The following is a 16,030-nucleotide window of genomic DNA, read 5'->3' as shown; positions in this document are numbered from 1 at the left end:
AGATCCCATTTTGAAAATGTAAGTATAATAAGTACCCAATTTACATCACTTATTACAGTGGGAAGCGCACTTTTGGCAGGATGTGGGGTCATAGTATACTCAGCCCCAAAACCATGTCCATGGCTTATAGGTGAGGGGGTGCACACATAATACAAGTGAAAAGTGGTGTGCATTTTAGTAAGTTTAATACATTTTACTGTAAGAAGAGTCACACATACAAAAAATAATTTACACAGCAGTCATATAATTAACTGTTTGAATCAAAAAATCAAATGCATAAAAACACTATCAATCTTTATATTACTGTTGTAGCGCAGAAAACGCTTTATCTACTGGCCATTTTAAGTGCTAAACACAGCTGGAAATGAAAGGTGAAAGACATTTCTCTTCGATTACATTTAACAACGGGTTGATAAACATCTTTTTCCAAAGGTTTTGTGTGTAATAGTGCTTGTAAAAAGGGAGAGGATACATTTAGTGGCTTCTGTTGATCATACCTATAAGGTGAGCTACAGTTTTAGGACTACAGGCAGGATATCAGAAAAGTGCTGCATACATATATACAATAAATGTTTGCCAGAAAACAAAGAGCTTTTAAAACTTGTTTTGGGTATTTAACCAGGACAAGAGCTTGAAACTTCATCATCACATATTCTAGGGGAACGAAACATGGAATGTGCATTGTTGGATTGTGTTTGGCAAGAGCTGAGACAAAATTTCACCAGTTTTTCAGTGTTAATAGTTTTGGCAAAACTCAGCTACATTCAGCCAAGCCTGGATCTGGGAAATCTGTGACCACCAAGGAAGACTAATAAATAAGAAGACATTTCTATGACAAGAGACTGAGCTGGTTCACTAGTTCACAACATTAACCACATTTCAGTATATCTAAAAGACACTCTCTCCTCCTCAATTCATACACCCAGCAGATCTCACTTTTTGTAATTGCATTGTTCTGTGGTATTACATCAACAGAAGAGTGAACATGTTCAACAAAGGAAAACGGTCTCATTCTTTAGTCTACTGTGAACATGGACATGCGTTAAATGTAGACCATTATTGTGATGATGTGAAGTAATTTAATGAGTTTGCGGGCATTTTCACAAGATGCTTAAAAAGAGACAACTGTTTCCTTCATATTGAATGCGTTTTGTCATCTGTTAGTGAGAAACATTTTCCTTATTTCACAAGCACCCAGCTGTACACTGCTGTATAAACTGCTGCTGCCAAATGACCCGCAGGTATGATCTCCATAAAGCCACTGAATAGATCCCCAAATGATGCAAAATCACCCGTCAGCGTCCCTTAGCACCTCTATGGAGTCCTCTAGTATTGACTCTATGCTGGTATCCACAACAGACTGGTGCCTCCTTGTGGCAGAACCACAGGCCTGCAGGTCAGCAGGCGAGATCTGTCTCAGCTCTCTGCGACACAAACTGACTGGTGTCATCTCTGAACTTTCCCCAGAGTGACCAGCTGCTCTTTCTCTCCCCATTTGTGTCCAGGGATTCTGGTGTGCAGATCTCCTCATATAAGAATCATTGTGTGTCTTTTTGTCTGTTTGCTCAGCCTGTATCTTTGTGTATGCAGCTATGATATGTGTCCTTGTCTGCGTCTCTTCAGTGTTTGTCCGGGTTTCGTTTGCACCTGTGTGCATATTATGTGTTTGTCCGTGGTCCTGTGTGTTTGAGGGCTGGTTGACAGGGTGTATGGCATCGCTGACAAGCTCTCTGAGTTTCTTTTTCAGCTGCCGACTGGTGCTTTTGTAGAAAAACAGCTCTTTCTCCAGATGTTGCAGTCTGTCTTTAATGGCCTGCTGTGCCTCTCCCGAATCACTCTCTAAAGACACACACACACACACACACACACACAAGGACCCAAAAGTAAATGTGAGAGCCATATTCATGTTACAATTTCTGTACAAATATTTGGAGAGTGATCGGACAAAAAGAACTTCCTGTTAAAAGGTTTTTTTCCAAGCTGACCTCATTTCCTCACCTTTAAGTTTCTGCAGCAATAGCTGGATGTTGTTCTGGTGCTCTAGGTGCTGCTGGGTGAGTCTGCGGTCTGCATCCAGGCCCAGGCGCTGCATAGCCACCTCCATCTCCCTCAGAACCACCTCTTGCTCTCCAGCTTGTATCTCCAGCTCTTCACAACGCAAATGCAAGCGGCGCTTGGCCTCACGGAGACAAACAACCTGGAGAGTTTGATAAAGGTGTGAGGGAGCCAGAGAGAAACACATTATTATACAACCTTATTACAAAGATATGGCTGAATCTTGCACCTTAATTTACTGTCACACCGGCAAGAAAAATCACGCGGGAGGGAGTTTATCATGGTGTAATGACAAAAGAGTGTGCAAACGAACCTCTTGGAGAGAAGTTGATATAGTTTAAATTGGTATTACTACCTAACAGCAGGAAAGATGAGGGGCACAGCAAGGAGCATAAGGGGAGCAGACAGATGGAGGAGGTGTAATTTAATTAGCATTACAGAAATAGTGCAGCTGCATTTGTCACTCACAAAAGCACTTCACCTGGAGAGAGAAGCAAGGGATGGTAAATAATAGAGGAAGAAAGAAAGAGAAATATAAAGCTCCAGCTGGAACAGAAAGACAAAAAGTAGGCAAACAGTTTCCATCTCACCATGGAATCTTTTTTTTTTTTCACACATCAATAAATATGTTTTTCGCAAAGCACAGCCATCAGTATTCTGGCACACGTACATAGAATTTACTTGTAAATAGGAAAACAGAATAAATGATGTGAAGACAGATATACAGCATTCAGGCCCTGATAAAGAAACCACAATGGAGGGCACGTAGTAGGAGCTGAATGTTGTATGTTCCCATACACGTGCATGCATCTTTTCTGACCTTGTTGAAATATCTGATGAGCAGCTCTGAAGTCTCGGGTGCCGAGAGCTCCTTCAGCTTCCTGATGACGACGCAGAGTTGGGTGGGTTCAAAGTGTTGTGACTGATGTGAAGAGGAATCTGTGATTAACAGCTTCTTCTGTTTGTTCTGGATGGACTGATTTTTAAACTCTAGAGCTGCATCCAGAGCTTCAATAGCTTCCTCCAGCTGCAGCACTGAATGCTCCTCCTACACGACGACACATGTTGCACAAAAGAGGAAAAGATGCACACTGATGAACAATAAAATGCACCATGAAATAAGGTCTAAACTTTACCACAACCTGTGCCTCATATACACATACAATGTTCCCTTTTTCTGACCTCCACAGTGAGCACTCTGTTCTCCTTCAGCTGGGTGTCCAGAGTGTCTCTCTTCTTCTTAAGCATGTCTCTCTCGTTCTCCAGTTCCTCTCTGCTGACTCCTCCAGTCTGCCTCAAACTGCTGCTGCTCTGTAGCTGCTCCTGCACAGACTCCAACCGCACTGACACACGAAGCAGGTCCTGACTCAGGGCCTGAAAAGTCATTGATAAAAAACTTCAATACCTGTTGCCGTAATCCACATGTGTCACTGATGAACAGACTTATCCCAATATTTGTTAATAAATCCTATTCAAATCCTCACAGGGGCACCGCCACGTCTCTGTTCACACATATACAGGCTGACCTGACTGGAGCGTAGAATCTTGACCTCCAGTTTGTTTTTCTGTTGCAGACAGGCCTCCCTACGCAGGAGCACCTCCTCTCTCCTCCTCAGCTCCCCCTCCAGCTCCTGCAGCCCTTCTCTTTTCTGAAGCACGCGCTCCTCCTCCTCCTCCAGCCAACTACTGTCACACAGCTACAGCGAGGACAAAGTGAAGTGAGGAGGGAAACAAGGAGTGAAAATGGGGAAGGAATAAAGGAGGAGGGAGATGACAGAGAGAAGACACAGACAAAGACAAAGACAAAGAGGTAGAAATAGTAAGAGGGGAAGGAGAGGTTGTATAAAAATAACCATAGTGACTATTTTGGGGGTAGAAAAAGCAAAACAACCTTAAGAATGTATGCAGCACTGCTTCTTTATCTAACTATATTGTATTACCTTTTCCTGTGACTCTTCCTGGTGGTTGTTTTTTTGGTTGCACACAGTCAAATTTCCTGCCCTTTGCTCCTGCAAACAAAAACACAAATCTGGTTTACTCAATGGAGTCATTAACCATTTACCCATGCCGACTGTCAGCTGTTACATTTTGGCAGTTTTGTTTCTCTCGATGAGCCTAACTCAAGTGAGCTACTGTGTGGATGACCCTAGATCACAGTTAGTCTTGAAATAATAAAGCCAGATTTAAGCCAGTTCTTTTCTTGGAAAGTTGCTCATTTTGCTCCACCAACTAAACAAAGGGTTTAAACGTGTCTACACAACATGTTTGTTGTTTCTGGGTTCATTTTGAAGAATCTGTACGACTAACCCTGTCCTGGTCACGTTCTGTGTTGTTGTCACTGGTCTCTCCCTGCTGTCTGAGGCTGGTCTGAAGCTGCGCTCTTTGCACTTTCATGTACTGCAGGCTGTGGTACACCTCTGCTTGGACCTGCTGGCTCTGCATGGAAAGTTTTGTCAACATGCCGACTTCTCTGCCATCGCCACTGAGCCCACTGTGCCTCTTCACTGCCTGGGTCTCTTTATCTGTCAGACAGAAGCACACATTTAGAGATGCAAATATATATTAATTATAGATAAGACAAATGTTGTGTTGTGCAAATGTTTTGCACACTTTTCCACACTTGCACTGATTTCCACTGTATAGCAGGTTGAATAGCAACAGAAACCAATAGACGTAGGACTACATGAGTACACAGCCTGTAATTGTGTAAGCACACCAGTTTTGTCAAGCTCTTTGATGAGCTCCTCTTTCATGCGCATGCTGACTGACAGATCTTGGATCCTTCTCTGTCTAAGACTGGCGCTTAGTCTCGCCTTCCTCATATGGCTTTGCTTGGCGTGGTTTTCCTTGGTCCCTGAGAAGAAACAGCAACTGAGAATATGAAAAGCATTCTTCAATACAAAGTGAATCCTCAGAATGCCACAGAAGAGATCTGAGAAAGGAAAGCATGCTCCTATCAGGACAAAAGGACATGGAAACAAAAGACTGCAACATGAAGTCAAACATGTGAAGTGTACCTGTGGCTCTCTGAGGCTGTTTTACTAATGGACTCCCATTCGATGTTTGCTCTAGTTCAGAATTTTTCTCTTTCAGAGCTGATTTCTTCTGCTGGCTGGTCCACGTTCGGTTTAAAGAACGCCTGGGGTAATGGCATAATATTTGATTAGGCAGATCATTTCAGGTTAACGCACTGCTGTAAAATTTCCTGAGTTCCTGAGATTTCCTGAGTGAAAGATTATTGATATGAGTGAAATTTACTGTAGGTCAAGAACTTCTTTTATTTCTGTGGTGCATGGCACACATAGTGGTGGCTCTGGATGCACAAAATGTAATGAACTAACTATATTGTATATTCCACATCTAATGCATTGCACTTACATTGCACATTGAGCCATTATTTTTTATAATGAGATTAACCTCAGTTATAACAGTAATGTTGAAGTCTTTCCATGTTTGTCCTTAACGGGTCACTGCTGTCAAGGTGAGGAATACATTTTACCCCACCTGAGAAAAATGCCACTTATACTTGCACTACGCACCTTTATACAAGTTTATGTTTTATTTAACATCATCTAATTGAATAGAATTGACAACATGTTAACATGAACTTAGCGATTCACAGGCTGCTGGCTGAAATCATATTTGTTGCAGTGAATCACTGGCGGCTTAGCAAAGAAAGAACCAGCAGGCTTGTATTAGAGAGGCTCTCACCTAAATCCCATTCTGCCCACTAAGATGTAATCCTCCTCCTCCTTCTCTTGAGCCCTGTCTTTGCTCTCTGCCTGCTGTTTTAGGAATGGACAGTACACCTCGTCCTTTTCCTCAATCTCAGCCAGCAGGAGATGACTGCGCATCTTAAAGGCTGCCATCACCCTCTCCAGTGAATAGGCTGGGGGACTGGAGTGAATCTACAAACACGAGTATTCGGACAGACATGAATGAGTGTGTGGATGCACATATGAATGTATGTAGCAATATCGTATGGTACAATCACAGTCACAGGCAAAAGTCACTTGCAACCGGGCCAACAAATAAACACATAAACCCTTACACACACACACAGAACAGAACAAAGCAGTGCAGCCACCTACCCTCCTGGGAGGCCCGAGTCCACAGCTGTGTCTGATCAGAGGGACACTGTGGGGTCTCTTGCCCGAGGTCCCAGAAGTCCCTGCCTCCGCTGTTGACCCTGAGGTTGCACTCCTAAGGGCCATTAGGTCGCTGCGAAGATGATTGATGAGGACCTGCTGGTCCACCAGTTGTTCAGTCTGAAAACATTCACAGAAACATGTGCACACAGACACACATTTAAACAAATGAAACACCAGATGAGCTGCCATCAAATCCAAGGGATGTTTTGAAGTTTTGTTTGTAGAAAATCTACACAGTTGAAGGTGTCTCTGTCTTTTTCTACTCCGTTGTAGAGCTAAACTCTTCTTCTTCTCACCTGTATACGATTACGTTCCCTTTCTTCCTCTAAAGCCTGAAGGTGGGTTTGGCTCTCTTTTCGGACCTGTCTCAGCTCTGCATCTTTCTGCTCCAGTAGCTGATCCTCCATGGTGAGAGCTTCCTGAGTGTCAGACAGAAACAGACAGAAAGAGAATGTTTGCTGTTTCTTTACCTTGATTACCGTGGATATCTGGAATATCCCAAAAAAATTCTAGAGCCATCCTTTTTATTTTTCAAAGTGAAAATAGCTTTATTGTCCACCCAGTGTATCTGAGGCTTTTGATAACATGATTTACTGTGTTTAAGGTCAGGGGTTTAAGGTCGTCACAGTGGACATTTATACTTGTAAGAGGAAAAAACCCAAAGTGGAACTAATAGCATTACTAGTGACAATTGCACTGTGCATGCTTTATTGGCACACCTTAATGGAATATATATATTATTAATGTTTTATGTTACACCGGTGCTTTTTTATTATTATGCCACCTTATGGAGAATGGGGAAGCCAGTCTAGTCTCCTCTCCAGTTGAGGAGTAATTACTAGTTCACACCCTGCTTTATCTTTTTCTCTTGATATCATTACCTTGCATTTAATGAGTTCTTCTCTGAGCTGTGATATGGTAACATATTGGGGCTGGTCTCCACCCCCCTCTAAACAGTTTTCATCATCAGCTTGGTGTGAGTGATTGACAGCTGCTCCCAGTCTCTCCTGCCAATCATGCAGCCGTTGCCTGAAAGAATGGCTTGGGGTGGGGCCAGAGATATCTGCGAGCAGGGCTGCAGCTTCCTGTGCCAGGAGTTGGTACTGTGACGGTCCCTCGTGGTTCCCTCTCTTATCTGAATCAGACGTCCTCATCTGACTGGGCTTTTTGAAGCTGTCCCACTCTCCAGTTCTTCCATGTGTTCTCTCCCTCTCCAACTCTCTCTCCTTGTCTTTCAATAGCTCTCTCAGCGTCTGTACTTCATACTCAAGCTCACCCAGTCGAGCCTCACCAGGGTTCCAGGTCGTAGGACATGATTTAACCTCTGCATGAGTAGATATTGCTCCAGGATGGTTACGAATGTGGAGAGCCTTGGATGCGAACTGCAGGACACTCAGAGTCTCAGCTACACTGTGGTGGGAGGGGCTCACACACGCCACCATCAGCGTATGAGCGGTGCCTCCAAGTGAATCACGGAGGAGACGAGTGATCTTGGCATCACGGTAAGGTATGTGTGCACTGCTGCAGCTGTTACCACGACGATTTCGGCCAGAGTAAGAGAGGGCACGGATGACGTTGCCCAGGGCAAGCAGGCCTGTATTGATGTGAACAGACTCTTTCAGACGGGGCCCAGTGTTCCCAGTTTTTCCAGCACGCTCTGAGCCTGCCAGGTCAACCAGGCAGAGTTTGGACGAGCAGACAGACTTTGAGGAGGAGTTGTCGTTGTGGCAACACTGGATAAGCTGAAGGGTGAGGATGGCGTGAGAGCGACTGGAGTGCTCGTTCATCCCCGTGGTGCCAGTGTGGCGCAGGGCATTGCCCGTCTCTACAACAGTCAGTAGCTCCTCTGCTGAGGTGACAACCATCTCTTTGGCTCCGACCACCACTAAAAACACAAAGAAAACCACACAATGATCCTTTTAGGTCCCCTTACTTTGTGGAAGTGCAGTACTGATTCACTGAGTACGCCTTTAAAACTGTCACTACATCACTAACAAAGAAAGGAGCACCAGTGGCATGAATGGACAATGCTATGAATGCGGGCTTCACCTTGAGTAGGATTGCTTTAATATACAAACAGCTGGAGAGTGGATATGAGGAATAAATCCACACACAGTTAAAATCTGTCAAAACTAGTGGCAAACCTGCATTTTGTGATGCCTAAAAGTATGAGTATATGTCATGTCCTTCAGCTACTGTTCATTTGTCTCCTTTCTTTTTCTATGTATCTATTTATCTATCTGTTTTTTTTAATCCTGAAGTGGCACTGAAGGCGAAATGGCAAAGCAAGAATTTCATTGTGCTGTGAAACAATAAAACGACTGAATTGAATTTTGTGTCCTCATATGCAATCTTTGTGAAAGATGTGAAAACAAACAGGACAAAAAAGGCTTTTTAAAGACCTGTGTTGCCCCTCTCGTCCTCTCTGATACGAAGCTCTTTGTGAATGGTGTGCAGCTCCAGCAGGTCTCGCAGTTCCTCCCTGTACAGCTCCATATAGGAGAGCCGCACTGTGGCCTCCACACCATCACTCTTCCTCCTCTTTTCCCCCAGCAACAGAAACACATCCTGGGCCACACGGTCAATAATTCCTCCCTCTTCATCTGACACAGGTTTTTAGGGGGTGAGAGACACATAGTTATAGAGTACAGGCTTCAAAGAACAGGTGAGAGTGCATCTTGGGTCAAAAAATAGTAGTACACCTGTGTGACTATGGGGCAGGAAGGCTGTCTTTGGCTGTGACCCGTAACCTTCAGTAACTTACCCAGGCCCCCCCCTCCGAGTGTGTATGTCTTCCCTGACCCCGTCTGTCCGTAGCAGAAGACGGTGGCATTGTAGCCGTCGAGCAGGGCCTCTACCAGGGGCCGGACGCAGGACTCGTACACCTCATCCTGGCTGGCTGTCGGTCCAAACGCGTGGTCGAAGGAGAAGGGTCGGTCTGAGCCGAGCATCACCTGCGCTGAGCCCGGCACCACCCGGACACACACCTCATGGCTGTGGAGGACTTCTTTGGGCAGCAGGGGGCGGATACGGACCGCCACCCGGACACACACCTCGCTCATGACGGTGTACTGACAGCTACAATGGCTGACTAATGCAACATTACTCACAACTTAACGGAGTTTGACTTTCTCCCGAACTTAAATCACAGCCGAATTGTTTGGAACTTTTATCTGAGCTCTTAAACTTGTTAGATAGGAAATAAACATGAACAAACTATCTATATTTCACCAAAATGTTTACGTGTCCCGGTCCTCTTCTGTTGTTGTTAACTTGGTCCCAGCTCCCGTTTGTTGTCGCTCCTTGGTTGCCCGGGAAACCGGCGCTGCGGTGCCACAGCAGTCGAGGAAAGCACGAGGCGTTCAAGAGTCATCATGGAGAGGACCGAGCGGTACGTGAAGGCAGCAGCGCCATCTTGTGAGCGAAGCTGGTGTTGTTCTAGTTTTAGTGTTTGTTTTTTTTTCGTCAGGTCATGTCAGGGATATGACTACAGAATATTATAAATAAATATATGGAAATAAATGAATACATAAATGATGAAATAAGAATTTTAAAAAATCTGATTTTAAATCCAGTTGAAATTAAAATGATGAAATAACATTTTATATTTAATGCATACAAATGTACCAAATTTCATGATATATTATACTACATTTATTTACTATATTTTAATCCTACTGAACTCTGAACTTGTCCATTTGAGATTACTCAAAATGAAATATAACCCCCAGAAATCAAAGTATAGGAACATTCCTTTACAAAACTAAAAATATTTTATTTTCAGTTTCAGTCAGTTCACAACTTCATGAATCGCTGCAGATAAGCCACTGTGTTCATCACTATATGTTCACTAACATTATATGATCACTTGGTCTCCATTACAGTGAAAAGTCTTGTGAAACACTTCACAATTGACTGCGAATGGCCAAAAGTGCTACTACCCACATAGACCAATAAGCTTAATTAAAGCTTGACACCTGTTTCCATTACAGCTAGTGAGAGGCCCATTTGTACATATATCTGGCACAGACACATGCTTGGCTTTATCCCAGGGAAAGGCACCAGCGCCAGGGCTGCACACCGAGAAGAGAAGCCTACTGTATATACTGCTGCCAGCCAGTTTGTCAGTAGTAAACACAGCGTGTGTGGTGTATGGGAATGTGGGCCATCTCTTTGTGGTGCTGCTTGGCATAAGGCCACAGGTAGAAGTCGATGATTGCAGAGTTGACATTGCAGGCCTTTCCGTCTCTCTCCTGCACCAGCTTACACAGACAGTCTTTGATCAGCTCCACAGACCAAATCGAACAGCCGCGGATCTCGACCTCTCTCCTGTCCCCTGAACTCAGCAGCTCGCCTGAAGAGAGACACCGAGTGATTATAGTTCACTATTCTTAAATGATTAATTTCTTGATGGTCACAGAAACACGTGCGCACACACACTCCTGTCTCACCGTCCTTCAGTGTCTGCATCAGTGCGTCAGAGTATCGTAGAGCTCCGAGGTAGACGAGAGCCTGAGGAACCCTGTAGTCCGCGAACATGGTGAGCCAGTCCATGTCAGCGATGTCTCCCTCTCCTCTGGCCTCCATCACGCCCCAGAAATCCGCCACCAGGATCTGAGCACGCTTGTAGAACGAGATTCTCTTCCCCTGAAACAAACAGGGAGGGCTGTTCTACACTCATCTGGTTAGGCCATTGCACTTTATTAGACATGAACTCTTACACGAAGATAATATAATAACAACAATGCATGTGCAAAGAGGATAATTTGCCCCATTCACTGGCTGTTCAATATGAAGAGAGCACTATAAATCTTGCCACACTGTCTTTGGCCAGGAGATGGAACTCTCACATCACAATATATCTCAAGTTCTCCAAATGTAGTTAATTCATATCACATACACTTCCTTTATACTTCAAAGGCGTTTAATACATTTTGTATATTTTTATAAGACTAGGTGACAAAAGAAAACCTAGACAATTGTTTTATGAAATAATGAGTGACGGTGATTACTAAAAATATAAGATTTCAAGGAAGCTTCCAGCAAATATGAACTTTTATCCAAAAATTTCCAAACATGAAATATTCCACAATTTTACCCACAGACGTCTCCAAGTCTAACCTCATATATAGCTTCGTCCCTGTAGGAGGGGATCTTCTCCACGATGAGTCCCACCATCTTCTGGGCGTCGTTCCCGGCTTGGGTGATGAAACTCCGGAAGCTTCCACCGTTTTCCAGCAGCACGCGGCCGCCTTCAGTCAGCACCTTGTTCGAAACATTCAGGATGTGATGACTTAAATTTAGCTTTTATGATGAGTAGGAGGTTAGGAGCTGCATACTTTCAGTTTCCACTTTTCATGAAGTGAATACAGTTCAGCTAATAATTTAAGACATAATAGCAGTAGAAGCTATATAATCAGTTTTTCTTAGTTAATATGAAAATACATGCAAATTGGTGGTAAAAAAAAATCTAGTAAAGTCATCCAATCTGTCAAGGACCTGGATAAGTAAAGTTGCCGTTTCATGTGATTTATAAAACACAGAATGATATAGTCTCACATATTTAATGTATTACACAGGGATGTAATAGTGTGCTGGTTTTTGATTCCTACTTTGTACCTTCTTTGTTAAAAGTTTATTGATTGGAGAGAAGAGATCTATCTCTCACCTTGTCTGTTTGTCTTTAAAGTGAAAAGCACTGCTTTCGTGTGTTTGTGTTACATAAACGCTTTGAAGGCTGCCTGGACGGGTTCACGCACAAGTCAGCTTTGCACATAGTTTTAAGCAGGAAGGAGCCACTGGTGCCAGTGTAAAGTTACTGAAGCAACTTGTGGATTTTGATGATTATTACATCCTCTGTGCCGTGGATACTGTTACTGTATGACAATGTTAGAACCTGGTGGCGCTCCTGAAGCATGGGCATGGGTGTCTCATTGTCTGATCGAAGGACATGTCCCAACTCCTCCACACTCATCTGAGAGAAGTACTTGGGATCAGTGATGGGTATACCTGTGGACAGCGGTGGAAAAAGTATTCAGATCCTCTACTTAATTAAAAGTAAGAATACCATAGTCTAAAAATACAATATTCTACAAATACTCACATACAAGTAAAGTCTTGAATTCTAAATATTCAATATTTCACTTCAAGCCACCAGGAGTATGAGCAAAATATACTTAGTGTCACAAGTTAAACTACTAATTATGCAGATTGTTAAATTACAATTATTCTGTTTTTATCATTAGCAAATTCACGTAAGAGCATTTTAATGTTGTATTTTAGATATTTAGTGGAGAATAATAATAATATGGAACTAATTAAGTAGCAGAAAATTGATTTTTACTTAAGTTTAGTACTTGAGTAAATGCACTTAGTTAGATTTCACTGCTGCCTATGATGTGAAGAGAGGAGAAGCAGGATTTATCTTTAGACAGGAACTATAGGAGAGAAAGAGGAAGAGGACACTCAAGACTACTGTTATGAAGTTATGGCATGCAATAATAACAGGAATATAACTCCACAGAAGCCAGTTCTCTCAACAGGCTCGAAAGACATAATTTGCTCTGATCTCACGCTGTCAGCCCTTGAGATTCACACTCTGGAGCAAAGCTACCTGTGCTTTTCTGAGAGAATCTCTTGTAATTATAAAGGCCACAGCGACCACACATTGAGAGCACTATTCCATATGAGACATAATTGATTCATATCCGGAGTCATTCACGCTAATTATGAGTGATTCACAGGCACATGCAGTGCTACAAGCAATTTCCCAGCAGTCCAAGTTCAAGTAAAGGGCACATACGCAATAATTGGTAATAGCAGTGCACAACAAAAGCACACAGGAACGACGAACAAAAAGAGACGTCAAATAGGGCTTGAATATACATCTTTTTCTCCAGAGAAGAAACTGCTAACAAACAAGATAAATCAATCTATAAAAAGATGCTGTGTTGCACTGTTAGAGCACAGCCTTGCTTTTGTGACATTTCTATCATGTAGATATTTTTTTTGTGTGTGTAGAATCTGGTTTATTTTTCTGTGTAAATGTGATGAGTCCTGCAAAAATGTTGGCCACAAAATGTAAGTAACAGCCACGATGCATCACCTCAACTTGACCTGAGAAAGCAGGTCAGTTGTGTATTTGAAGGTCCTACTAGAACAGGTTTACGTGGTCCGATGTCCAGTAAACACGTTCTTTTTTCTCATATCAGACACGGCTGCTGCAGCTGTTTTCATACTCTAGAACAGAACAGTCCGCTGCTTCGCTTTCACGTTCATTAGTGACATTAGTGAGGAAAGGAGGAGGTTTTCAGTGGCCGTGAACAGTCCCCCTGCTGAAGGGCTGGAGGAGGTCTCACGATCAACAGACACTTCTGACATCATAAAGGGAGCCATATTTAAACACGACGTGTTCCCACACACATTTACTGAAAGATGCAGCAGGAGAAAAAGACAGTGGACGGTCTTCTCACAGAGTCTCTAGACACACTGGGGACACTCATTTCTGTTGAAAAGACAATAAAAAGTGCATTTTGCATAATATGGGGCCTTTAACAAAAACAGTACATGTTGTCTTTAACCGAATTAAACTGCTGCTTTAACAACCCTTAAATCCAGCGAATCACTAAACTCTAGTGTCCACACAGGTGATCTCACCTTTGTCCATGGCCCTGGTGATGGCAGCACACAGGGTCATGTAGCCTGTGTAAGTGGTCCCTTTATAGGTCACCTCACACTGTTGACTTTCTTTCTCGGGCCAAAAAGAGAAGTTCATGGTGTCTATCACAAACACCCAGTTCAGGGCCTGCAGTGGTGAAAAACAAACGATCAAGAGAGCAGAATGACGGGCTGGAGACCTGCAAGTTCTGCCAAGATGCTTAAATTGTGTAATGAGCCAACAGGCAGTTACTAAAAAACGATAAAAGATTTTTTAAGTATGCTTAAAAGGGATTATTCACTTTGAAGTCTACATTTTATGGACATAAAAACAACATTCAATTCATTAATTGTTTTCCTGAAGTCTGACTAAACATTTTACCGAGTAAATATTAACTTCTAAGCTGTGATGACATTATTTTCCATAACTGGCCGTTTCATTCATTGTTGAACAATTTTCATTACAACTAGTAGCCTGTCTCCTGTCTCCTGTCACCACTGCAGTGGTAGTGTTATCCAGAGTACAAGTAGAAATACCAAAGTCTAAAATTACTGTAAGTATTTTTATCACTAACAAAGACATGTAAGAGACAATTTTAGATACTTTATATACTGGGTAGATTGACGCACATTATCAAATCATTTTAATGTAAAATCTTGATCAGCAAAGTGACTACAGCAGTCAGACTAATTTGGTGGAGTATAGAATACAGTATTTCCCTCTAAAGTACAGTGGAGCAGGAGTATAAAGTAGCATAAAATGGAAATACTGAAGTATAATACATGCAGACCACCTCTTATTCATTCTAACAGCAGGGGCGAAGACATAAATTCTGGGCTCATGTGGCGATTCTCCATGAGCTGGTCCTTACAAACATTATCATCTATCACCTTATTAATGCACAACTGAACAACATTTTCTATGTACCAGGTGATTCACAATTTGTGTATATGTATACATATTAAAAAACATCTATTTCTGAATCCATTGCTCTGGGTGGCCCTGGCTGTTGACGGACTTGCCTGGTCAGAGGTGGGCTCTGGAGCCAACGGATTTGCTTTCTTCCAGCCACTGGCGGTCAAATCGTCAGTGTGTCGGAGGTCGTAGAGCATCTCCGCCACCTTCCGCACGCCCTCCTCCTCCACAAACACATCCTGACTCCGTTCCGCTATGAACTGCCCGGACCCACGGGGACACAGAGGTGGCTCCATGATGCACACTGTTCTGTATAGAGAACATGAGCATTTATACATATGAATACATTCCCCGGCAGCCACTACATGAATCTAAGGAGACGGCTATGAAAATAATGACCTCATTTAACACATAAAAACACATTCAAGTTTGCCAGTTGGAAAATAAACCTTGAGAGGTCTAGGTCAGACACATCACAGACTTCAGGAGCAGCCCCTGAGAGAATGCATGGGTGGGTGGGTACAGGTTGGAGATGTGAATGCCAATGCCCTTTTTATATTTAAAACACCAATATCCCACATATATCTCTGGGGAAGTGCCATTTTAGATTAGATTAGAAGATTAACTCCCTGCTTTATTAGATAATTCACAATGAAAAGATATGATCAAGGTGGTAGAGATGTGTGATTTTAAATCTTCTTGCATGATTTTACAAAGTAACTCTGTATCACTTTTGCACAAAATCTGGTTTTCAAACTCCTGCCATGGTGTTTTTTTAGGGTTGGACTTCACTCTCATCTGATGTAGACACTACATAACTAAAGTAGAGTGCACAAACATAAAAGCCCTGCACACAGGAGCATCTCTGACAAATCCCATTATTGAAACCATAAGAACTATATTATATCCATCTCCACTTCCCTCTAAAAACCACTTCATCTTTTCCATCTGAAGTGTCCAGTGGCTGTGCGTTAATGACAGATCTGAAAACTCAGAAGTAATGAAAAAGATTTAGCAAGATACAAAAATAAAATCAGGTAGGGACATCCACCATCTCCCACAGGAGACAATTTTAGTGATTTTAATAAGCAAATGAAGCCTTTTGGAGCTTATTAACCTGAATCTGCAAAGTAACTAAAGCTGTCAGATAAATGTAGTGGAGTAAAGAGTACAATATTTGTCTTTGAGATGTATATTGGAGTAGAAGTATGACAAAGCAGAAGATAGAAATCCTCAAGTGAAGTACAAATAC

At 42.6% G+C, this 16,030-nt stretch overlaps 2 protein-coding genes across 2 annotated transcripts; both read right to left on the bottom strand.

The window, feature by feature from the left end:
• Positions 1–1,153: 1,153 nt before the first annotated feature.
• Positions 1,154–9,279, bottom strand: LOC139204050 (kinesin-like protein KIF27). The gene is made up of 15 exons (XM_070834001.1): positions 8,971–9,279; positions 8,609–8,809; positions 7,088–8,091; positions 6,503–6,625; positions 6,147–6,323; positions 5,767–5,963; positions 5,073–5,194; positions 4,772–4,909; positions 4,363–4,577; positions 3,996–4,064; positions 3,582–3,752; positions 3,238–3,429; positions 2,876–3,103; positions 1,999–2,197; positions 1,154–1,839 (listed from the first exon to the last, which is right to left on the bottom strand). The coding sequence occupies exons 1-15, from the start codon at positions 9,266–9,268 to the stop codon at positions 1,289–1,291; spliced, it is 3,885 nt and encodes a 1,294-aa protein (XP_070690102.1). The 5' UTR covers positions 9,269–9,279; the 3' UTR covers positions 1,154–1,288.
• Positions 9,280–10,001: 722 nt separating this feature from the next.
• qng1 (Q-nucleotide N-glycosylase 1) lies at positions 10,002–15,082 on the bottom strand. The gene is made up of 6 exons (XM_070833958.1): positions 14,886–15,082; positions 13,863–14,010; positions 12,103–12,215; positions 11,328–11,471; positions 10,658–10,853; positions 10,002–10,560 (listed from the first exon to the last, which is right to left on the bottom strand). The coding sequence occupies exons 1-6, from the start codon at positions 15,072–15,074 to the stop codon at positions 10,331–10,333; spliced, it is 1,020 nt and encodes a 339-aa protein (XP_070690059.1). The 5' UTR covers positions 15,075–15,082; the 3' UTR covers positions 10,002–10,330.
• Positions 15,083–16,030: the final 948 nt, after the last annotated feature.

Source organism: Pempheris klunzingeri, chromosome 7, assembly GCF_042242105.1.
Source record: "Pempheris klunzingeri isolate RE-2024b chromosome 7, fPemKlu1.hap1, whole genome shotgun sequence".
In the NCBI taxonomy this organism is placed as follows: Eukaryota; Metazoa; Chordata; class Actinopteri; order Acropomatiformes; family Pempheridae; genus Pempheris; species Pempheris klunzingeri.
This window is presented reverse-complemented; position numbering and strand designations above follow the sequence as displayed.